Source organism: Cavia porcellus, unplaced genomic scaffold, assembly GCF_034190915.1.
Source record: "Cavia porcellus strain 051 isolate PalLab524CR breed Dunkin Hartley unplaced genomic scaffold, mCavPor4.1 scaffold_16, whole genome shotgun sequence".
Taxonomy (NCBI): Eukaryota; Metazoa; Chordata; class Mammalia; order Rodentia; family Caviidae; genus Cavia; species Cavia porcellus.
Window position 1 is genome coordinate 14,123,671 of NW_026947499.1, and position 23,800 is coordinate 14,147,470.

Below are 23,800 nucleotides of genomic sequence, written 5' to 3' on the forward strand. Positions count from 1 at the left end.
TGCTATTTGATGCATTGAATCTTATTTTCCCCCATCAGCAAAATGACTTCCTTTGGGCGATGTGGGTTAAACACTGTATTGATCCACCTCATTATAAATGGCTTCCCTGTTTGTTCTCTTGGTGATATTGTGGAGGATATGGGAGGAAAAAAAACCCTACGATTTTTCTGTGTGAAAGAAAGCCCCTGTGCTATTTGGATCTGCAGAGACTTAAAAAGTCCTTTATTTCTCTCAACCCACTCACCCACTCATATGCATTTCCCACTCCTTTATCCTTTGATTTGTTCTTGGGAAGATTCTGTTTTGGTGTAAACTTGAATTTTTTTTTTCACCTGGTTGCCAGGCAACCAAAGCCACCCAGTTGGGATGCGTGTAGTGTTAGATTGTCCCCGGCATCCTATGAGGCTGGACCTGCCAAAACTCTAGTGTGTGTGTGTGTGTGTGTGTCGGGGGGATCACGTGGGCCGCATAGTGAGGACACAGGTGTCCAGAGCTTCTGGAAGCAGTGCTAATAGGCGAGTGGGGAGATGCCCAGGAACTGGCTCTTCAAAAGCAGCCCTTAAACTGACCACAGGTGGTTAGAGGTGCTTAAGTGTCAAGTAGCTTTAAGATGGAGCTCCCTGTACTTCTAGAAGACAAAAAGACAGAGGAAACTGGCAGGAAGCAGTTTATTTTCCTGTTCCATCCCGTCCCCTCCACCATCCCACCCTACCCGTCCTGTCCTATTCAAGTGCATTAGACATACTCAATCCCATTGCAAACCGAAGAAGTCATAGTCTATGTTATGGTAAAGAAATGGGAGAACAGAGAGGTGGGTAGCTTATCCAAAGTTACACAGTCAGGAAGTGGAGGAGCTTGGATTTGGACCAAGATAGTCTGAGTCTGAGCAGCATGGAGTGCTAGATAAGAAGGCAAGTTCTTGGTCTGGACAGCTTAGCTTCACATTCTGCCTCTCACGTGTATTAGCTACCAGCTCTGTACATGGTGTCTGATCTCTCTATGCCTCAGTGTTCTAATTTTTTTTTTTTACTCCATTGTGGGCTCAGGATTTAACCTAGAACCTTTGCACTGAGCTGTGTCCTCAGGCTTTTTTTCAATTTTGAGACAGGGTTTTACTAAGTTGTTAAGTTGCCGAGGCTGGATTTGAACTCATGATCCTCCTGCCTCAGCCTCCCAGAGTTAGCCACGATGCCTCGCTTAGTTCCAAAAGCCTTATCTTGGGGAGAGTATAGTCATGCACTGAATAACAGCTCAGAAGCAGAGTGGAAAACTCAGAAGGTGTATCGGTCACTAAGCGATGGATGACTGCAGATGACAGCATGCTGGGGCACTCATGTGAAGACTGGCTTTTCATCACCATGAGCCCTCATTTTCATTAGCTGACAAATGTTTTGCAGGACAAAAAGGAACATGGCACTGGGAAGAGTTCTTTGATTCTTGTTCTGTTTCTGACCTTTGCAGGTGGACATTGTAAGACTCAGGGTGGGGCTGATGAGTTAGAAATGGTGCGTGTGTGTGTGCATGTGTGTGTGTATGTGTGTGTGTGTGTAGGGGCTGATGCTAGGGAAGTCACCTTGTACTTTAAAAAGCTGAATGTCACCCAGGTGCAGTCCCACGTGCATGTAAGCCTAGCACTCCAAGAGGCTGAGGGAGGAGGATTGCAAATTGAAGTCCAGTCTGGACAGTTTGGCAACTTTACAAGACCTGGTCTCAAAATCTAAAAATAAAAAGGGATTGGAACGTAGCTTGGTTTGAAGAATGTAGCCTGGGGTTCAACCTGAGTACTGAGGAGAAAAAAATGCTGAATGTCTGGTGGTTTGTGGTTTCTAATCAGGAAACTGGTGTGAATGTCACATTGTCATAGCATGCAAATGGCCATGTCCAGAAGGGTAAGATGAAGCCTCCCCCATCACCCCTCAACTAGCCTGTCCCTTAACTGTGACCCACCTGTCAGGTATTTGAGATCTGCACCTCTTAATCTGCTTTTGCAATGCTAGTGAGTCCCTTCCTTTGCAACGGGCTCTGAAACCAGCTAGGAACCAGCTCCAAGGACCCTTGGGCTGGGAGTGCAGGAGGAAGGGTTCAGGGTGGGGGGAAGGTGGTGTAGACACCATGTGGCAGCCGTGGACGGGAAAGTAGTGTGGACAGGATCCAGGTAGCACCTCACAGATGCACATTAGGAACCGAGATCTAGTCCTCCAGCTGCTAGAGCTGTTCTCAGTGGTCAGCCTCTTAGGGTGGCTTCAGCTGGAGAGGGCTGCCTGGCCCAAGAGGAGCTGATACAGAAGCAGGAAGCCTGGCCTTCTAGCTGAGCATGGTGCTATACAACTACAAATCCACCACTCCAGAGGCTGAGGCAGGAGGGTCACAAGTTTGAGCCTAGCTTGGGCAATGTAGTGTCTTAGGGGGACCCTGTGTCACAAACAAAACAAGTCAACAAACCAACAAACAGGGCTAGGAACATAGCTCAGGACGAAGGCCCTGGATCCAATTCCCAGTACTGGAAAACAAGCGAACAAAACAAAACAAAAAACAAATCTCAAGTCTGGAATCAGGACTGGACAGGTCATCTTTGTTATTTATTTATTACTGATTTTGCAGTGCTGGAGATGGAACCCAGGGATCTAAACCTGGGTAGCAAGTACCCTGCTACTGAGTGGTGCCCCAACACCTGAGGTCACCTCTAGAACTCCCTGCATGGCTGGTTGGAGCTTCTGTTGAGACAGTGTTGAGACAGTTTCTCCCCCTACCCCAGGGCACCCCCTTTATCAGCCTCCAGCCAACTCTGGCTTCCAGGGCACCAGACAGGACAGACTGACAGACGGTGACAGCCCATCAAGAGGTGAGAAATTCTAAGCACACGAAACCAAAGACCACAGCCAGCCACCTTGAGTCCACTTTTTAATATTTTTAACCATAATGCAAACAGGCATAAATAGACTTTTGTTGAATCCCATAAAATTAGAAGATGAGAACTATACAGAAGAAGAGCATGCGGCGGACAGAGCCTGGGCAAACTCTCGAGGAGCTGGGGGCGGGCGTCAGTCCTTGGAGGAAGGTTCTGGAGCGCACGGGACACTTGGCAGAGCTTAGCAGCATCGAGAGCTCAGAGGTAGGGGACATCTGAGTTTCGGATGGCGCGTGCGTGGCGAGATGGGACCCTGGCTCCGCGCACCCCAGAAGCCTCCGCAGCCCCAGAGTGGACACCCAAAGGGACAGCTGCAGGAGTCCCCAGTCTCGCTCGCTGGGCCTGGAGTGGGTCTGACAGTCACGGTGACAGCACAACAGCAAGAACAGAGTGCGGGCACAGGGAGTCTCAGATCCAGAGAGCGGGCACTGGCCAAGGGGGTCTCCGTCAGAACCAACATTGAGGAGGCCGCATCTTATTATCCAAACAGAAGCACCCATCTCTGGCTTGGAAGCGGTTTGTGGAGCCATGCTTTCTCCCCTACAGCTCCCTCAGGCCTCAGTGTGGCGGTGGACAAAGGGCATTACCATGGGGCGGAGGAAAGCTGTGGGAGCCCCCTCCGGAAGGTCTGTGATGAGAAGTCCTGGGGTGTCTACTAGACATCCTCTTGCCCCTCAAGTCCACAGCAATGGTTCTCATCTAAGGAATGTGTGTGTGTGGAGCTACTGCCCTCCAAGGTGAGACACTGGGCACTGTCTGATGACCTGTCTGATGGTTTCGACTGACATCTAGTAGGCGGAGGCCCTACAGCCTATAATATCCGGATGACCCTTTCGATGAAGGATGATCCAGCTCCAAATGCCAGTGCTAGAGTTGCTGGGTCCTGGGCTACAATCACCTGCAGGTTAGGGACCAAATCTGGGCACTTTCAGAGTTCCAGAGTCACTGTCCTAAAGACTGCATTAAGGCACATTTGCCTCTGCCTGCCCGGACCACCATGTTAATGACCAACTGGGGTGGACCCAATGTCCTGCTTGACCAGAACTGTTTGGATACCTGAGGATGAAACAAACCCATAGACACAGCTAAGGCATGCGGACCCCTGACCACCTCCCTTCCAACTGCAGGTTCAATACTTGGGATCAGAAGTATTTCAGGTTTTGCAACTTTTGCATTTTGCAGTGGTGACGCAGATATCTTGGTGAGGGGACCCATGATGAGTTTCATTCATGCGTCTTATACCGAGAGCTGGGAGTTGATTTGATGCAATAGTTAAGTCATTTTGTGCACATAATGATTCTACTTGTGGGTATCATGTTGGCACTCAAAACGTTTTACATTTTGGAAACTTTTGGGTTTTGAGATTAGGGATGATCAACCTTCAATGGAAAGCAGGTGGCTAGAGGGTGCACAGCAAGGTTTGGGGACGAGGAGGGGTGAGTAGAAAGAGAGGCCAGCATCAGACCCCAAAGGCCAAGTCCATGTCTGTGGGGGTCATTTATGCTGAGGCTTTGGAAAACAAGGCCCCTGGTCAGATGAAATAAGCACACACGGCCGATCAGAGCACAATCCAGAAGCACACGGTTCTCCAGTGACGAGAGGGGGCTGTACTTTGAGCTGATACCATAAGGGTGAAGGGGCCTAGATGTCTGTTTGCCCCTAAGTCTGGGTCAGGACACTTCTCTTGGCTTTGAGCTTAGGGTGAATCCCGACCTCCTTGGAACCCTGAAGCAGGCTACACAAAGTGTTTGGCAGACAAACCCCGTGATCTCAGGCCATCATCTATGGACTGGGGGCACTTTTCTTTCTGTGGATCTGGACTCGGTGGGACCTTGGCAGGTGCCACCCTGAGCTCTGGAGAAGCTGGCCATCGGACAAACCCCACAAAGCTACCTTCCCTGGGGCTGTCCTTCATGACCAGGCTCTGTGCTCAAAGGGAGGCAAGGCTTTGATTCCACTGTCCTCCGGACAGGGAATCAGGTCCTCAGATTCAGGCCCTGGAGTCTCTATGGGCCCAACTACCTCCTCCCTTGCTGGGACCTTGGCGTGGTAGTGACCCCTCAGGGATTCAGCAGAGGAGCCATCCATGCTCCAGGCTAAAGCCAGAACCTCCTTTCCCAAGCATAACTTATGCTGCCTTAATTCCCCTTTCAAAAAGTACCCCGAGGAGTCCCCAGCGTGACCGCACACGCCTGTAACACCAGCCACGGAGACGGAAGGCAGGAAGAGCTCAAGTTTGAAACCAGCCTGGGCAACTCAGTGAGACCCTGTCTCCAATAAAAAATAAAAAAGGCCGGTAGATCACCCGCGAGTTTGACCCCTCCTACCCTAAGACCAAACTACCCACAAGGACTCCTGTTCCCTGTCCAAGTAACTCCCAGATACCCAGGGCACCCCATTGCTAACCATGCATTAAGGCCACGGAGCTAACTAAAAGTCACCAGCAGAGGGCGGTATTTACCCACCCTGGAGCAGAGCTAACCCGTCCTGTCTCCTGTGCATTTGGTCGGGGCTTTCATGATAGCCCAGCTTTTTGCTACCAGGAATCCGGGGAAATGAAAGAAATGTATCAGATTGACCTCTTGTGTTCTAGCAGCTTGTGTTAGGAGATGAAAGTTCTACTTAAAAAAAGTCTGCTGGGGAAGAAAGAAGAATCGTGGTTACGGAGCCATCTCTTTGGACTGTGATGAATGGAGCATGTTTCCACCACTCCGAAAAGGTCAGGGATGCTCAGGAAGAAGCTGCCCGGCCTACAGTAAGCGCCCTTATTCAGCAGTGGAAGTCTTTCTCGCAGAGAGCTTGGTTCACAGAGGGCAGCTCCAATCGATTCCTCTTTGATGGAGGTTGGACATAGCAGTGCAGTCCTGGGGAACCCGTGACATCTTAGAAAACATCCCCAAAGGCTCAAAGATTCGAGAAGCAAGCGCCAGGGAGGAAGGTTACTAGGAGCTGGCACTGTACTGCAGGGAAGGAGGCGGTTACAGTTGGCTTCCCTTCGGCTTGCCGAGGTTAACACTTTGGGGTACTGAGTGCTTAGTCTCTCAGTGGAGGATTGGGCAGGAAAAACTGGCATTAAAGGAAAGCAGGTGAGATGATTCACTGGAACCGACTCACCACGCCAGGGCTGGAACCCCGGTGGGCACAGTGAGGGTAGAAAAAAACAAGGTCTGACCTGTAAGAATCTTGGAGCTGGAGCCCTTAGGGTATTGGTCCCCAGCTGTGATTCCCTTCTCAGGAACCTGAGCATCAGGAAAGAAAACCTGTGCACGGACATCAAGGAAACATAGTTTGTCCAAAAAACAATGGAAAGCAATGACATTACTAAGGCTCCCACGCCGACTCCATCCTCCAAGGCTGCCGGGGCACAGGGGCTTCTTGGGTTTCTCTGGGAGCTGCCTCATACAGATTTTTTAGGGTTTACATGTAGAAGGGACCTTTTGATTCCAGTTACTCTGAGAGGGTAAATACAGTAGGCTGAATCTGTTAAAATTATTTTAGCAGGTTGACAAATGAGATCAGTGTTAGAGGATTGCAAATCTGAGGGCCATATTTTTCCCACCTGGAGAGGGGGTTCCCTGTTAAGCTATTTCTCTTAACTTGGTTCCTCTGATCTCTTATTTGTGACACTGAGATTGAACCTAGGCTTTTGCACTGAGCTCCACCTCCAGCCCTTTTTAAAATTTTGAGCCAGGGCGTCTCTGAGGCTGTCAATTGCCCAGGCTGGGCTCGGGACCTGCCATCCTCCTGCCTCAGCCTCCTGGTGCCTAGATCACAGGCATGCGGTACCACAGCCCGCTTTTCACCTGATCCTTTTAACTGGCTTTGGTTACTTTGTCCCAAGGCTGAATCAGCAAGCCCCACCTGGCTGAATAAAAATGTCCCAGTCGCCTTCCTCCTTGACATTCCTTCTGGGCACCAAAATGTTAAGGTTCAATTCATTCCTATTCTTCAGGTTCATAATGTGATTAGGGGAAACTGAGGACAATGGACTCATCCCGGGTCCCCCGGTGGCACAGTGAGATGATCCTTGTGGGTGGGATGCTGGGGGCAGTTTGTGAGTGTGGGCACGTCAGGGGCCCCTGGCTGGGCAGGGAGTTCATTTCCCAGCGAGGACATGAGCTGCTCAAAACCTAAATGCATCGAATTCTGTGATTCTCTCTTTTGTGGGGAGATGGGTCCCTTAATCTCCACATCCTCTTCCACTTCCCCGACCTTTCTAGCAGGATGGGTAGGGGGCTTTCCAGTGTCTCAGGGACATGGCACAGACCCTGAATTTAGGACACACCAGGAATTAACATGGGTCGGTGGCACATTTCTTGGCACAGAGGGTCGCCGGCCAAGGCATCGGACTCAGATCTAAGATGGACACATGAGCACGGGCAGACGACACACAGACAGCCCGGCTGGCTGCATGCACAGATGCACATGCACGACCAAAAACACCATCCCAAGAGAGGACGGGGGACTCGAGTGGCACAGAGGCTGGCTCAGCTTCTGTCCAGCACCTGCAGCCTTCCAGCTCCCCACGCCACCCCCAGGACAAACCCTAACAGGAGCGATGGCCATAATCCAATGGTTTCATGCACCCATGATTTGCTTTGGGCAGCCAGAAAGCGGGGAGGACACGGTTGTGTAGGAGCCACTGCGGGTCATAAAGGCATCGCACTGCAGCAGGAGAACTCGAGGAGCAAACCCAGGAGGCCCGAGGACACCATGGAGCGGGACAGAACCCCAAAGAGGGAAACCAGGACGCAGCGACAGGACAAGAGATGGAGCGGGCTGCGAGGGTCCTGGGGGAAACGTTCAGCCGTGTGTCCGTGCCTAGGAAAACCGTGGGCACCCCGCTGGAGCACTTAGGGTGCTGCCTGCCGTCCCTCTGGGCAACAGGGTCCACTTAGGAGCTGAAAACCCTGTTGGAGGAGAAGGGGACAGAGTTAGTTAGTGTCACAGCACTCAGGGGCTCTGCTTCCTTCCAGAGACCAGAGGGGAAAGCGCCTCAGGCTGGATTCTGGGGCTTGAGGCTTCTCCTGTGTTCTGTGGCCCTCATGTGTGGGGAGGCCCTGAATGAATGAATCAATGATCGTCACCAACACAACTGGACAGGAATGGAACTTCTGTCCATCCAGGAAGGTGTGCTCTTCAGTTAAGTGAGCCCGGTGGGACCGAGGATCAAACAGGCTTCCTACCGATGAGCTGCACCAGCCCGGACCCTTTTATGTTCTGTTTTAAGACAAGGTCTCGCTAAGTTGCCCAGGCGGGACTCGAACCTGCCATCCTCAGCCTCCTGAAGTGCGGGATGACAGGCGTGCCCCACCGCACCTGGCTACGAAGTGTGCGTCAAGGTGGACGTGTCCAGAGGAAAACAAAAGGGTGCTGAGTCTGAAAAGATGAGTGTGTCCCTTGTGCTACAGGCAAGGAGGCAGATGGACTGTGACCCTCTTTAAGGGCACAGGCATGGGGCAGGGGACAGGGAAGGGCACTGGGACAGGGACTGCAACAGAGGTCACGGTGTCACAGAGGTAAGGTGAGATTTAAATAGTGAGACTCTGTCTCTGTCTCTCTGTGCCTCATGATATTTCCAGAGATTTCTACAAGACGGATTGTAATTTGTGCCAGTGAGAAAGCCCTCCCATTTTTCGTTTTGTGAAGGGTGTTGATGGAAATGCTATAGTAGAGGCAGTTGGAGATCATTCCACTAGGGGGCGTCTCAGTTGTAGGATGCTGGCAACTGAAGCAAGCTGACACTCTAGGGTCTCATCCATGAAGGCTTTACATAAATTGCAGTACTGGGGACTGAACCCAGGCTCTACACAGAGTTATATCCCCAGCCCTCTTTTTTTTGAGACAGAGTTGCTAAATTGCAAATTTGCCCAGGTTAGGTTTGATCTTGTGGGTCCTCCTGCCTCAGCCTCCAAAACTGCTGGGATTATATGTATGTGCCACCATGTCCAGCTGAGAGGGATTGTTAACATGTTAACTGCTGCACCCTACCTCCTGAATTTCAGATTCAACAGGGCTGGGGCAGCCTGGGAATTTGCATTTCTATAGGGTCCTAGTTTTGCTGGTCTGGGGAAGCCACGCCCCTCCAGGAAAGTCAGATGTCCCTGTCCCCAGACTGGAGGAGAAGGCCCTGGCCAGCCCTGGGTGGACAGACAGAGGCAGCTTACTCATCAGTGTCCTTTTTGCTCTCTTCAATGAAGGCAATGGACTCAGATCTAAGGCGGTTGGTCACTTCATACGTGCGCAGGGTGACTCCAAAAATATCTTCATGGTACCGGTTGTCATCCTAGGGGACAGAAGCAGCCAGAGAACAGCTGTCAAGTGCCAGCCCAGGGCTTGGCGAGGGGGCAAATGTTTTGCTACTCTGGAAGGAAAAAGACCTAGAAAAGATGGTTCCTAATGTCAGGAGGCCCAGCCCAGGGTCGCGAAGGTGACTCGGTCTCTAAGACTTGGTGTTGGCCAAACTCTGTCCCCTGTGGCAGTTTGTGCACTGGCACCGGCCTTGGAAATGGTGGATTCTGAGCTTAGAAGAGCAACGAGGCCACTCTTTCCCTCCTCCTGCCTCCAGTTTATCCCTGAAAACTCCAGCTCAGAGTGGGGCGGTGCTGGCTTAAGTGGGACACAGCACAGCGTGGGGAGACCGGCAGAGAGGGGAGGAAAGCGAAGTGGTTGTGCTCCACCGGGGGCAGCCCCACTGCTGCACGGTGGAGACCTCTGGAATCTCTGAATTTTAGAAGCATGTGAGCTCCCTTGGCAGAACTGAGGGGCGGGCAGTCAAGCATATTCTCAAAGGGCAGCATTTCTGGGGTCAAAAGAGGATAAAGGCATCTCCATGCTGAGGAGAAGGCAGGGCCTGGGATGTGCTGAGACCCAGCATCGCTCAGTCCTGGAGGTTTTGGAGAAAGCTACCCATCTGGAGAGTGGGTTCATTTCATCTAGGGAGAACTCTGAAAGTGGACTCCCAGGACAGCTGAAGATCGTGGCGAGCAGCTCAGAATGAGAATGTCCAAGTGGACATCAGAAAACAGACGGATGTCCCCTGCTCCTAGATAGAACCAGTATTGTCAGAACAACCATTCTCCTAAAACTGGGGAACAGACTCAATGCACTCTCAATCAAAATACCAACAATATACTCCACTGACCCAGAAAAAACAATCCTAAACTTCATATGGAACACAGGAGAGATCCAGAATAGCAAAAGAAGTCTTGGGCAATCAGAACAAAGCAGGAGGTATTATATCACCCGACTTCAAGCTATATGACAAAGCAATAGTGATAAAAATGGTATGCACTGGAACAAAAACAAACTATGGATGAACGGAACAGAATAGAAGATACAGAAATATCCTCAGACAGATTTGGCTATTTGATCTTTGACAAAGAGGCCAACAGCGTATTGGAGGAAAGACAGCTTATTCAATAAGCAGTGCTGGGAAAATTGGATATCTGTTTATAGAAGATTGAAACTGGACCCATATCTCTCACCATGTACTAAGATAAAATTAAAATGAATCAAAGATCTACACAGTGAACCTACTGGAAGATAACATAGCCAAAACACTTGAAGTCATAGGTAAAGGAAAGGATTTCTTAAACAACCTCAATTGCACAAAAATAACAGCAAGAACAAACATAGGGGATCACATCAAATGAAAAAGCTTCTGCACAGCAAAAGAATCAATTAGCAGAGTGAAGAGACAACCCACAGAGTGGGGAAAATTTTGCCAGCTATTCATCAGACAGAGGACTAATATCTGAAATACACAGAGAACTCAAAAGCAATTATACCACTAAAATTAAAGACCTAATCAAGAAATAGGGAAGTGACATGAACAGAGGAAAAGTACAAATGGCCAACAAATGTATGGAAAAATGTTCACCATCTCTGGCTGTTATGGTTTGCATCCAGATGCCCCCAAGTGCTCATGCAATCATAGGGTTTTTTTTTTTTTTTTTTGAGATGGCTGAATCTAGAATGTGTGGTTGATTTGTAGCACTGCAGTGCTGGGATTAACTGGGTGATTGCTAAATCAATCCACTGACTGGATGGCACCACCCTGATCCAATATAAGAGACAGGAAGAGGTTTGTTTTGCCCTCTCTCGCTGCTTTTGCCACCATGAATGGGTGGCACGTGCCACCTTTGCCACGTGCCACCTTATCTGGAAGCCAGTCAATTATGGACTGAAACTTCTACAAACTGTAAGCTAAATAAACCTTTCTCCCTTTAACTTCGGATGTCCGATATTTGGTGTCAGCAATGAGAGGAAAGTAACAAAGACACCGACCATTAGAAAGATGCAAATTAAACAACACTAAGATTGCATCGTATCCCAGAGAGAATGGCAATCATCTGTAAGTCAAAAACTAACAAACGCTGGTATGGCTGCGGTGAAAAAGCTCTTCTGTATTGCTAGTGAGAATGTAAACTAGTACAGCCATTGTAGAAATCAGTATGCAGAGTCCTCAAAGAACTAAAGTTAGAAATTCTGAGTGACCCAGGTATCTGTCTTCTAGGTGTGTTTCCCAGGTAGATAAGGATATCATGCTGCGGCAATGCGTGCATCCCGGTGATTATAACAGCATAATTCATAACAGCTAAATCCTGGAAGCAGCCTGTACACCCATCAACAGCCAACTGGACAAAGGAAACGTGCTATCCATACAGAATGGAATGCTACTCAGCTGGAGTGAATGACAAATTTGAGACACCTGTAGGAAAATGATGTACCTGGGAAATATAATGTTGAGTGAAATAAACCAGACGCATAAGCTTAAATACTGCATAATACCTCTCATATGAGTAAGGCAACGTACAAACAACAGCACGATAAAGGAGAGATAGAAGGAGACAAGTGGATGGATCTCTTGCAAATGGGAAGGAATCTAGGAGACCAAGAGGAGAGGAAAGCGAGTTACATACTGCTGTGCCCTGTACAGGACCCTAATGACCTCAGGGAGCGTAAGCACTGTATGTCATGAACGCAAGCTAAGAGTAATCCTATCGACAAGAATGAAAACAGGAGAAGGGGAATTAGAGGAGGAGGGAGGAAAGGCCATAAAGGACACAAGCTGTGGTGGGCACGCACACCTGCTCCCCAAGATGAGTGTAAGCTGCATGTCTACAAACGTGTACGAGAAGAAAGTGGCAAGTATGCTGGGGTGAGTGTGTTGGAATGGAGGGGTGTGTGCTGGGGGCACCAACGGCAACCTGCCTTTCTCTATGATTTTGTTTTAAATTCGTGATTTTTGAGAGATTTAATCTCGAATTCTCTGAAGTCTCAGGGTCAGACACTGAAGACACAGCCATCCCCACAACAATACTGGCTCCGCGATGCTTCCCTAAGGAAGTCCCTGTTCTACCTAGTTGGGGGGTTTAGCATGAGAATCAGAGGAAGGGCTTCTGGCCATCAGTGTCTGAACACAGCAGCCCTGTTTGAATGCTGTTCATTTAGAAAAGCAGCGGGAAGTGAAGGGCATCTTGGGAGCTTTTCTCCTATTGGGCCAGCTGGTCACATGGTTATGACTTTGCTGGCTGAGCTGTCAGTCACCTCTGCCCAGGCTTTAGATGCATTAGAAAAATGCTCTTCCTTAAGAATGGATGCAGCTCCACTCCGAGGGGCGCGGATTGGAGGATGCAGCGTGAGTTGGCTTTCAGACCTCTGCTTGTTCCTCTTGGACAGATGTTTTTGTATCATGTGCAACTTGTGCAACTGGACAGGTTGGTTCCTGGGGCAGGCAAGGATGTGCTGGATAGTTTCAGTCTAGTTACCCAGAGGCCCCTTTCCTTGTTATTTTGACACATTATAGCTCCCAACCATAGCTACTACACTTAACCTGCCTGCTTACTACCCTCTCTCTACCCGTAGGTTGGTCCACCTATGTCCTCTGCCCCAGGTGTAAGTGCAAAATGTGGATCAGGGATATCATCACGGTGCCCCTAATGTTGACAGGTGGCGTGAGGAAGAGGAGACAGGAAGCTGGGTGCCGGGGGTGGGGGGCTGAGAAGCCAGCCGGCCCATCACTCACCCTCAGCCTGCTGATGAACACCCCAGCATCCTCCTCCGAGAGTCTCCCCTGCTGAGCCATGATGCGCTGGATGGCTTTGAGGACATCAGCAGCCATGGTGACGTCCCCGCAGACGTAGATGTGGCCCCCTTGTTCCTTGAGGGCTCGGTACACAGTCTCGGCCAGCTGTTCTTGTAGGACGTCCTGCACGTATTTCTGCAGGGGCAGGAGATGGGCTGCGTGAGGCTCCCGGCGTGGCTTACTCCCCCGCAGAAAGGATGGGGGAGCAAGAGCTTGTGGGCAAGCTGGAGATTTTGTGGGGAGGCTCCAGGGAAGGAGGAAGTGAGGGGCTGGAAGTGTGTAGCAAGGAAGGTGGGGGTGCTGTCTGAAAGCATGGGGAGCACATAGGACCGTACTCCCCAGTCATTCCCCAACGGTCACACACAGGGTGTGGACACTGTACACTTCCAGGGGTGGCTGGGTACCTGCAGGCCCTCAGGCTGCAGTGCTAGAGAAGCCCGGGTTGCTGCAGTAAGGGGGTGCTCAGAGCACGCACACAGACTGTGTGTAGAGGTGCACAAGGATGCCACTCCCTCTGCCACCAGGGAATTTGTCTTTAACTTGCCCCGGATCTCCTGGCCCCAGGCCTTGTTACGCTTGGCTGATAAGTCCCGGATACCTTGCTGGCTGTTAATATTGACATGCACCGGTGCCAGCTGTCAACTCTGTCCAGATTCTTGGAGTGCCACCACCTGCGGGTGTCCTGGCCCCTTCCCTGCGACCAATCATTTGAACTGCCCCCAAATCCAACAGAATGATTACCATTCCCACATCCCAAGTCCATTCTGATGGGCCCTGCCTCTTATGGGCTGTTAAATAAATTATTTTATTTTTTGTGGTGCTGGGGATTGAACCCAGGGCCTCTGTGCTGAGCCACCTCCCTCCCTCTCTCTCTCTTTTAATTGAGACAGGGCCTTAGTAAGGGGCTCAGGCTGGGTTTGAACTTGTATCCTCTTCCCTCAGCCTCCTACAGTGCAAGGATGACAGGCTTGTACCACCAGGCTGGCTCCGTTTCACAGCTTCTCTGTCACTAGGTGGAAAGGGACACCCACGAAGCTCTCTTTCCCATCTTCCCCCTTCACGGGCTCTTGGCCACCACTAACCTGCTTGGAGTTGCCTGGACTGGAATCAGGTCATGGAGTATTAAATCTGTTACCTGATTTTAATAGTGCTGTGGTTGACATGGGAAGAGTTCCCTAAAGACTCGTGCATCAAGGGCTTGACTCCAGTACAGCCATGTTCAGGTCATGACTGGAATAACCCACTGATGAGTTTCTAGCTGGGTGGGCTGTTAGGGGACAGAGCCCCCGCGGAGGATGGGCTGGGGGATGCATGGTTAAAGGCCAGATCCTGTTCCGGGCTCTTCCTTTCTCTTTGGCTCTTTCTCTCTCCACCCCTCCTTCTGCTTCCCATCTGCCACGACGGGGGCAGATTTCCTCCACCGTAGCTTTTCACCATCATGCTCCTGCCTTGGAGCCAGCAGACCAGGGACTGAACCCTCTGGAACCATGAGCCAACTTTTTTAAAGTTGTGGGTGTCAGGCATTTTGGCCCCTGCCAAGGGAAAACTAATACAAATAGATTCCTTTTCAGGCTTTCTGAAGTACTGGGGAGAATCAGAAAGGTCAAAGGTGGGGGAGGCTCTTGAGACAGTTCTTAAAACATGTATACCAGAGGGTGTATGAGCACGTGTGGGGCTCACCTTTGGTTTGTCTGGCTCCCGGGAGTAGGCCGTGTACAGCTCTCTGAAGACCCCCTTGTTCTTGGCCTGCAGGGTCTCCTCCCTGTAGATGTGATCTATCTTGGACTGCCGGCACCCGAAGACCAGGATCATGGGGCAGGGACTTAGTCCTGGCAATCAGAAGGGCGTGTGTCACTGAGGGCTCTAGTGCCCGCTCAGGGAGGGTGAAAGGAGGTGCCAGGGTAGGGAGCGTGGACCTTGGGGGCTGCCATGCAGGCTGAGGCTGAGGAGACTGGGGCAAGCAGATGTGTGGGTGCACACACACATGTGTGCGCACGCACACACACACACACACACACACACACACACTGTGGAAGGTGGTTTGGTGTTCAGCTTTTGACACACTTCCCTTCCCTGGGTTTCCATCCTTCCTGCTGTCCCTGCCATGCTGCTTAGCAGCCCCCTTGCACCAGGTAGCTCTAAGAGCCCAGACTTCAGTCAGACCTCCTGGGTTGCAATTCTAGCTCTGTGTGACAGTGCACAACTTAACCTTCTATGCCTCAGTTTCTCCAAGTGAGACATGGAAACAGAGTTGCCTCTTATATTTGCAGCGGAGAGGTACCAGGACCCCTTCTTGGATACCAAATTCTGCAGGTGCCCGAGGCCCTTCTATAAAATGATATCACATTCGCACAGAACATATGCGCACCCTCCCACATCCTTTGACCCTTCCCTAATGAGAGTGCTGTAGAAATAGCTGTTATACTGCATTATTTAGGGGATAATGACAGAAAAACATCTGAGCCACACATGGTGGAACATGCATGTAATCCTAGCTACTCGGGAGGCCAAGGCCAGCCCGGGCAACTTAGGGAGACTGTTTCCATCTGAGGATGCGCCTCAGTCACCCAGTGCTTGCCTAGCGCCCAGGAGGCCCTGTGTTCCATCAGCAGAACCAGACACACATGAAAGGTGGCACCTGTTCAGTACAGACGTAATTCTTTTCTTCTAATGTATTTAATCAGAATTTGGGTGACTCTGAAGACTGGAAACTCACGGAGCCAGAGGGCTGACTGCAGTGACAGTTCCTGCCTCATGGGGTTATGGTGAGAAATTAGTGTGGAATGTGAAAAATGGGCCTGGCAATGGTGACCACTTTACAAATACCAGTGTTCTCCTGGAACCACGGTTCCATGGGAAATGATTTCTCTTTATTTGAGTTGTTTTTCTGTCTTGGGTATTGCTATGGTCCCAGCACCTTCATTAGTGGTGGGCACTCTTTAGTTCCTTTTTTTTTGGTACTGGGGATTGAACTCACAACCTCGAGTTTGGCAGGCAGGCGCTTGCGCTGCTGAGCTCAATCCCCAGCCCTCTTTAGATGCTTTTAAAATATTCCCGCCAGCTTGAACCACTGGTAACACATGCATGACTGTACCGCTGGTGGTACCAATGGATTTAGTTACTTTTAATCATCTTTTTACTAATAAAACTAATACTAAGCCTATAAGTGCACCAAATCCAGTTAGTTATTTGAATTTGAATAATCACCACTCAGGTGTCAATATTAATACTAGTCATACCAATTAAAAATGATTATAATAACAAATTTAATTTCATTAAATGAATGGTTTATCAATCATCAGTTCTCTAAAGTTTAACGTGGAAATCTTAAAGGACCCCATTGATGGTGCATTTAAGATGCACTTATTTCTGCTGCCCAGTGGGACAGTCATGCAGTGTCACTGGTGGCTTAAACTGGTGGGACGAATTCCAGTGGGAGCTGCTTGGCAGTGAGACACGTGTTGCAGGCCTGGGCGAAGGTGCTAAATCCTCATTTGATGAGTGCTCCCACTGTGGGTTCTCTCCCTGTCCTCTTCCTGGAGACCAATGGCTGTGTCTCCCACACAGCGGAGAAGTGCCTTGAGAGGAAGGGCAGGGACAGTCACACCTGCCCCATCTAGATCATAGGTTTTAGCAGTGGCCACCTCTTACTGTCACAGAAAGGGGACTGCAGGACTCTAAAACAAGCCGCAGGGAGGCATTGAGAGGACCGCCGGAAAGACACCGTGAACTTCTCCTGCGGGTCGGGTCAGGCCTGCACCTGCATCCCTGCCAGGCGAGAAAGCAATGGAGACCCCACTCCTACCCACCTTTGTGCTGGATGTCGAATTGTCGTTGCTGCCAGAAGCTTCGGAAGGGGGCGATGCCGGTGCCTGGGCCAATCAGGATGCAGGGTACCTTGGGGTTTTGGGGTAGGTGGAAGCTGGGTGCGCTGGACAAGAAAGAGAGAGTCAGAAGTCTCGCTGAGCTCAGATCTGATCCCCAACAGCGGAGCCCAAGGCACACCAGGCAGTGAGGCATAATTCTGGGCACGGGACTCTATCTCTGGAACCCCCTGGAAGTTCTGACGCCCATGGCATGTGGACTGTACTGTGCAGGTCTACTCGCAGTGGCTGAGAACCAATGGTGAGCCAAGCCACAGCTCAGGAGAAGATGCTTTTGATTGGCAAAGAGGTGCCCGTCATGGGTCTGTACTTGGGTCTGCTTATTCCCAGTGAGTGGGGGAGGAAAACTTACAATGAATGGAGCTAGCTGAATGACACTAGGGACAGATTGAGGACGATCAGTAGAAGTTGGTTAGAAGTCCACAAAGATGGAGAGTGGTTCCCCCTGTAACCCAGCTTGTGGCCCATCTGTGCCCCGGGGGAATACTTATCATACAGACTTTGCCGTGCCACTGTATCTCATGATCCCATCTCCCGAACATCTTGGAACGATGCGGGATGTTGGTCTCCACTCCCTCCAACCCGGACCTTTCCCTGCAGCCCTTAAGGCTCATCTCCACCACTCTAGCTATGGATTCCAACATGCTACTCACCCTCTCACAAAACAGGGGACCACCTCATCAGCTTGTATCCGGTTGAGCCAGGAGGAGCACACGCCATGGTGAATTGGTCCTTCTCCATCTAGCAGAGAGAAAAGCATGGTGGTCTGGCTGGCCCGTGTGCCCCCTCCCCACATGCTCTCAGGCCAACACCACAATTCTGCTTTGGAATTCATGGTCTTAGAAGTCCTCTGAAGGTTGGGGGGGGGAGGGTCGAGCTGGGGTAGGTGGGTGGTTGCAGACCAGCCCAGGGTTCTGTGGGTGCAGGTGGGGGTGGGTGGATGGGGTCCTGGTTGCAGAATCTGCAGCCATCATGCATTTCAATTGCTTTTCAGGGAGGTAAAACACACGTGTAGAGCTTGGGGCCCCGCAACAGGGAGCTGCCCCACGGGAGGCCCGGTGAACCTTCCTTTGGTCGCTGCCTTGGGGTACTGGAGGATTTCCTTGGGTGCCAAGGTTTCCACACCTTGGATGCCAGTGTCCCGCAGGGATTTTGGATTGGGATGTGGTCTTTGGGCACTAATGCAGGGAGAGACCTCCAGAGGCCCTCGGGGATGCAGACCTGCGCCTCTGCCCACCTCGCGTGTGATAGGAGACGATGGCCACGGTGAGGTGCACCTCGTCCGGGTACATGTCCGGGGAGGAGCTGATGGAGTAATAGCGCGGCTGGAGCAGGGACAGCTGGGTGAGCAGCAGGGTGGCCGGCATCTGGATGGACGGAAACTCCTCCAGCACCTCCACCACGGTGGGGTTCTTGCCCCACTTCCACTCCTCGTACTCCTGCAGCCCCTGCCGGGAGGAGCAGAGCGTGAGGCCGGCTACTTCCTGTTTCCGGTGGGCGCAGAATAAAAGGGGGGCTGGGTGCCACTTCTGGGGAGCCGTGCTGTGCTGGGTTTCCATCACCTGAGGACATGATGGGACCCATCGTGCCTTGGCTCCTTGGGCTGCTGCCCCCAAATACTTCTGACAGGTTAATTCGGGTGATGGAAACGCAGACCATGGGAACCAAGGTCCCAGGGGGTCTGCTGCCCGGGAAGGGCTAGTCTTCATAGAAGGCACTTACTACACACCCTCACATGGCAGAAGCGAGGAAGCAGATGCGGTGCGGTGGGACACGCCTGTGATTCAGAACTTTGGGAGGCTGAGGCGGGAGGATTGCAAGTCTGAACCCAGCCTGGGTTGTTTTGTGACTTAGGGAGCTTCTGTCTCACAGTAAGAAATAAACAAAGCACTGGGTGGGTATACAGCTCAGTGTGAAGGCGTGGGTTAAATCCCCAGCACTTTTTTTTTAAAGCATGAACTGGCTCCTTTGGGACTCTTTTATGAAGATACTAACCCCACTCTGGAGGATAGAGTACTCCTAACCTAATCACGGCCCAGCGTCTTCTTTTGTGCAGTGTCAGAGCTGGAACCCAGGGCCTCGGCCACGCTACACGAGTGCTCTACACTGAACTCCAGTTACACCCCAGCCCTTCTTAACACTTCATTTTGAGACAGGGTCTTGCTAAGTGGCCTAAGCTGGCCTTGAACTTACAATCCTCTTGCCACAGACTCCAAGTAGCAGGATTATAGGCTTGTACCACCAGGCCTGGTAGTGCCCTCCCCCCACCTCTTAATATCAACATCTTGTGGGAGTTGGTTTCAACATATGAATTTTTTGGAGGGGGCAAAGCATTCAGACCATAGCAGGTGTTACTGTTGTGCCCATTTTGTGGATGAGGACACTGAGGGACGCAGAGGTCTTGCGGCTACCAGGTGGTGATGCTGGGATCTGAATCTAAGTGGGGGCATGGCAAACTTCAGCTACCAGAAAGACCTGGCTTGCCACTGTTCTATATAGATCATGAGATAAATATCGTTTTAAATGATTGGGGAAAAAAGTCAAAAGATGAACCCCATTTTATGAGACATGAATAGAAACTGAACTTCAAACTTCCAAGCTCACCACGACTTTGGATGACACGGGGTCACACCCACTTATGTGTCGTCCATGCTGCTGGCACTACCATGGTGGAGTTCGATAGTTGGACCGGAGACCACAGCGACTGCATGCTGAAATGTTTATCACCTGGCCTTGTACAGGAAATAATCTGCTGATCCCTGCGCTGGGTGGTCTGAAATGAGGATGTTTACTTCTAACCCTTACAGCCCCCCAAAGGACAAAAGGGAGACCCCATGTGAGTCATGCATTAGTGACTCCAGGAACACAAGAGGACGTGCAGGTGCAGAATGCACACCTTCAGCCCGCTGGTGGCTGAGGAGAAGCATCCTTGGCCATATAAGTGACAGCGAAGGAAAAGCAGGTTGGAGTGTGCGGAGGACCATGTTTGGGGGCGTAAGGACAGCAAAGCCCAGCTGTTACCAAGGAACACGGAAACTCTCTGGGACTCAGAGTTGTTTTTCTCATATCTCAGAAGACACCCTGGCAGTCCCTTATTGCCGGCAGGGGAGGCTCAGTTTCCGGGAGCAGAGGTGAAGTGGATTACAAGTTCGATGTATAGCAGGGTGCATTAGATAGCATGATCCCAGAGGCTGGGCCTTGCCGCATGAATAGAAATGGTCATCTTGAGAATGCACATCCTGGACCTGCAGCTACTGACCTCCAGCTGCCGGAGCACATCTGGCTGAGAGCCCCAGCGGAAGCTGTCTGAGATGGACACCCACCTGGATCCGCCACCACCTGAGGCTGATGCCATCCCCAGTGCTGGGGTCAGGTCCGGTTCTCATGGTGTTGTGGCTTATTTCTAGATGCCCCCCCAGCAAAGCCTCATGTGCTCCTGGGTGGGGCTCTCGAGAGCGGCTGGGTCATGGGTGTGTGACACTGGGTTAGTCCACTGATTGGTTTAGCATAGTTCTGGGTGTAGATGATGGATTTACTGGAGAGAACACTCATCCTGGGTGTGGGCGGCACCAACCAACAGGCTTGCAGGCTGAATGGAATAAAAACGAGAAGCAAAAGGGAGACTCTGCTTCTTGCCTGCTGTGCCACGAACTGTTTCTCTTTTGCTGTTTTCCTCTGTCATGTTGCCTGCCTTGGAGCTGGCCCACTGTGAACTGGAAACCTCTACAAACTGTAAGCTAAAACAAACCTTTTCTCCTTTCATTCTGGGTGTCAAGTATTTGTTTATCCAGAGTGATAAAGTAACTAAGACAGTCCAGGATGGACCACAGAAGGGACAATTCCTGGACAGGGACAGGTTCATTCCTGGGATGCAGGCCTCTGGTTCTAGGATTCTTCAAAGGACTTATTTGCCCCTCTATAAACTGCGTTGCAATCTGAGAGGTTTCTACCCAGCCTCCTTTTGTTTCCGTTGGAGTTAGCCTTGTTTTATGATCTGGTGATGCTCACAGCCTGGTCTGACTCTTTTTTCTGTGTCCTCTAACATACATGTTTCCATCAACAAAATCCTTGCTCATTTATCCCACCTTAGAGACTTCGTGCTGTTCAGAACAATTGGTCATATACATTTGATTAAGCAAATTTCTACATAATATAATCCTATGCAAAGGGCGTGATCTCTTGATACTGCCCCTCCCTACCATGAATAGTAAGTTTAAAATCAAAGTTCTATATGCACATAGCATAAAAAGTTAAATAATTCTGCCAAGCTTCTGATTAAAAATAATGATCTCCTGTTCTATCGGGGCCATCTGTTTTCAGCTTTCCAGAGATAATTACTTAGAATTCTCTGTTTCTTCTGGTGTTTATTTCCATATTTTCTAAATAATATGTACTTGCTAATTAGCCTCTCCCTCACTGCCCATCACTCAGGCCCTTCTCCTGGACAGCAGGCGGAAGCTAAAGCATCCTTTGCTAGAGCGTTGCTTACTGGCAAGGAGACCCCACTGGGAGGTGTTCCTGGGTACGAGTCTGCCTTCTCCCTTTTCCGTTTCCCTTCTGCTTCTTTGTACAATCCCCACTGCCAGCCTCATGCATCCTAGGCAAGTATTCTACTATTGAGCTACAACCCTGGCCATTCAAAATCTTTTCAAATCTTGAGGCAGGGTCTGGCTCAGTTGTTCAGCCTGGCTTTGCACTCAGCAACTGGAGTAGCTGGGATTCTGGGGAGGGTTCCTACTGTACAGCATTTTGGAGCAGGTGAGTCTATAGTTGCTAAGCAAGGGTGGTACAAGCTGTGTTCGGCTTCCTGACCATTGGAAGCCTCTTATGTCTCACTGATCTACTGATAGCTCCTTTCACCAGAGCACTATGAGATTCTGTTTCTTTTCCTTCCAAGAGTGGGCTGAGTTGGAACCCATAGGAGCACAGGGTAACAAAGGTGGAAACGACATAGAGTAGCAACGTCTGTGGTGGCCAGAGAACTCTGAGTGGCAAGGGGGCTGTTCTGCTTCATTACATGGTTAGGACCTGGCAAAATGGAGAAACCAATATGGCGGCCACGTGCAGTTTGGACAATGGTACCCATTGCTCGAAACTGCCCTCTGCTGGACAGATTTGGAACAACCGTGTCATAGTTTGCCAGTGACCAGGAGGCAAAAGGCTCCCATTGGGGCTGGGTGACACGGGGAACTCACTTTGCTGAGGACCAGCAGACGCTGCTTCTCCTTCTCATTGGTGGCCAGGGAGGCAAACTGCTGCAGCTGCAGGGGTGTGGGTGGTGTGGTGATGTCCAGGTAGTACTTGAAGGCCTGGAAGATGGTGCAGGGAGGGAGGCGGGGCTCATCCTTCCAGTTACTGATGACACCTGGGGAGGCACAAGAGGACAGGGAGGTTGGGGGAGGACCTGGGTCCACAATGGTCCTGGCCTGCTGCTGCGCGGAGACCTGACTGGATGAGCAGTGGGATCAGGGGACCTTGTGGTCACCTCGTGAGTGCAAGGAGCCTACCCCAAACCGCTTAGTCAAACTAGCTCCGACATTAAGGAATAAATGTGAAGCTGAGTGATGCCTATAATCTCAGAACTCTGGGAGGGTGAGGCAGGAGAATCTCAAGTTTGAGTCTGGGTAAGTTATTGAGTTAGGGAGGCTCTGTCTCAAAAAACAAAACAAACCCTGGGAATGTAGCTCAGTGTGACAGCCGTGGGTTCAATCCCTAACCCTACAAGACCAAACCAAACCAAATAAAAGCAAAAATGTGGAAGAGGGGAAATACAGGAAGAGAGTCCTGGGTGACAGACATAAGCGTTCTCTGGTCCCCTCTGTCCTCACATGGTGTCGGCTTCTCACCCCTTGGCAAAAGATGCTCATGCTTAAAATAAAAATCATAGTTCACAGTCATCCAGTGCGTTCACGCACACCAAATACTACTCCCAGTACTTTATCAACTAATCTAACCCTCTGAACAATCCCAGGTGGGGGACACTATTATTATCCTGTTTGAGAAAAATCGGAAGCTCAGAAGAGGTAACGGAGCTGCCCAAGGCCTCAGCTCTGGAATCAGGGAGCCTGCTACCACGTCTCGCTCTAACCATCACACTGTGCAGCCAGCCAGTTCTCTGTATTCATGGATTCTGCATTCTGTGGATTCTCCCAAAGATGGAAAATTTTGTATTCAACTGGTACAGGCCTTTTTCCGTGTTATTATTTTCTAAGCCACAAGGCATAACAACTGCCTGCAGAGCAGTTATGTTGCATTGGGCACCAGAAGTAATCTAGAAATGATGTAGGGTACACGGGGGCATGAGCATGGGCTAGGAATAAATACCATGCCATTTTACATAAGGAGTTTGGGCATCTGTGGGTTTTCCTATCTTCCAGGCATCCTGGATCCTGTTTCCTTAGCTACTGAGTGCTGACTGCTCTTCCTCTGGATCCATCCAACATGGTCCCTGAAACCAAGCTCTTCTGTCCCAGGGGTTTAACCAGGGGAGAAGTGGCCAGGTGGCATTTATTAAGAGAGACGCATCTCTCCAAAGTGGAGCCTTCCGAAGGGATTTTCAGGAGGGCTCTGACTGCGAACTTCTCCCAATTCTGCCCTGATTTACGCCTTAGCTCCTCTGTAAAGACGGCAGTCGTGGCCGCCGTGTGAGAGCGCTGTACATCCTCACACCGTGGCTGTGAGGTGAAGCACTGACCCCCATTTGCCTCTGACAGCTCTTCACTATGAACACCTCAGATGCTCACTTAACATGTTAGATTTGATCTAAGGGGGATCCATCTCTCAGTGGCCATCAAGCTTCCTGCAGGCCCTTTTGATTTGAAGAGGAGTCTGCCTCTGATCTCAGCTGGTTACGCAATTGGAGTTAGGCTCAGACCCTAAGAGGCATCAGGATCATCCTTAGGAAGAATCAGGTTCAGA

At 50.6% G+C, this 23,800-nt stretch overlaps 1 protein-coding gene and 1 long non-coding RNA gene across 9 annotated transcripts in view; one reads left to right on the forward strand and one right to left on the reverse strand.

Annotated features, from left to right (window-relative positions):
• The window catches only part of LOC134470645 (uncharacterized), a 39,558-nt gene that overhangs the window by 8,237 nt on the left and 7,521 nt on the right, over nucleotides 1-23,800 (forward strand). The gene's annotated exons all lie outside the window — the stretch shown is intronic.
• Nucleotides 2,889-23,800, reverse strand: part of Nos1 (nitric oxide synthase 1) — a 168,146-nt gene continuing 147,234 nt past the window's right edge. For all 7 annotated transcript variants that reach the window (XM_013141712.3, XM_063225728.1, XM_063225729.1 and 4 more), the window contains 8 exons: nucleotides 22,078-22,247; nucleotides 18,120-18,330; nucleotides 17,536-17,623; nucleotides 16,808-16,929; nucleotides 14,679-14,827; nucleotides 12,939-13,133; nucleotides 9,076-9,194; nucleotides 2,889-7,818 (listed from right to left, as the gene is read on the reverse strand). In XM_013141712.3, coding sequence (XP_012997166.2) covers nucleotides 7,803-7,818; nucleotides 9,076-9,194; nucleotides 12,939-13,133; nucleotides 14,679-14,827; nucleotides 16,808-16,929; nucleotides 17,536-17,623; nucleotides 18,120-18,330; nucleotides 22,078-22,247 — 1,070 coding nt within the window. In that variant the 3' untranslated portion in view covers nucleotides 2,889-7,802. The remainder of the gene's footprint in view (nucleotides 7,819-9,075; nucleotides 9,195-12,938; nucleotides 13,134-14,678; nucleotides 14,828-16,807; nucleotides 16,930-17,535; nucleotides 17,624-18,119; nucleotides 18,331-22,077; nucleotides 22,248-23,800) is intronic.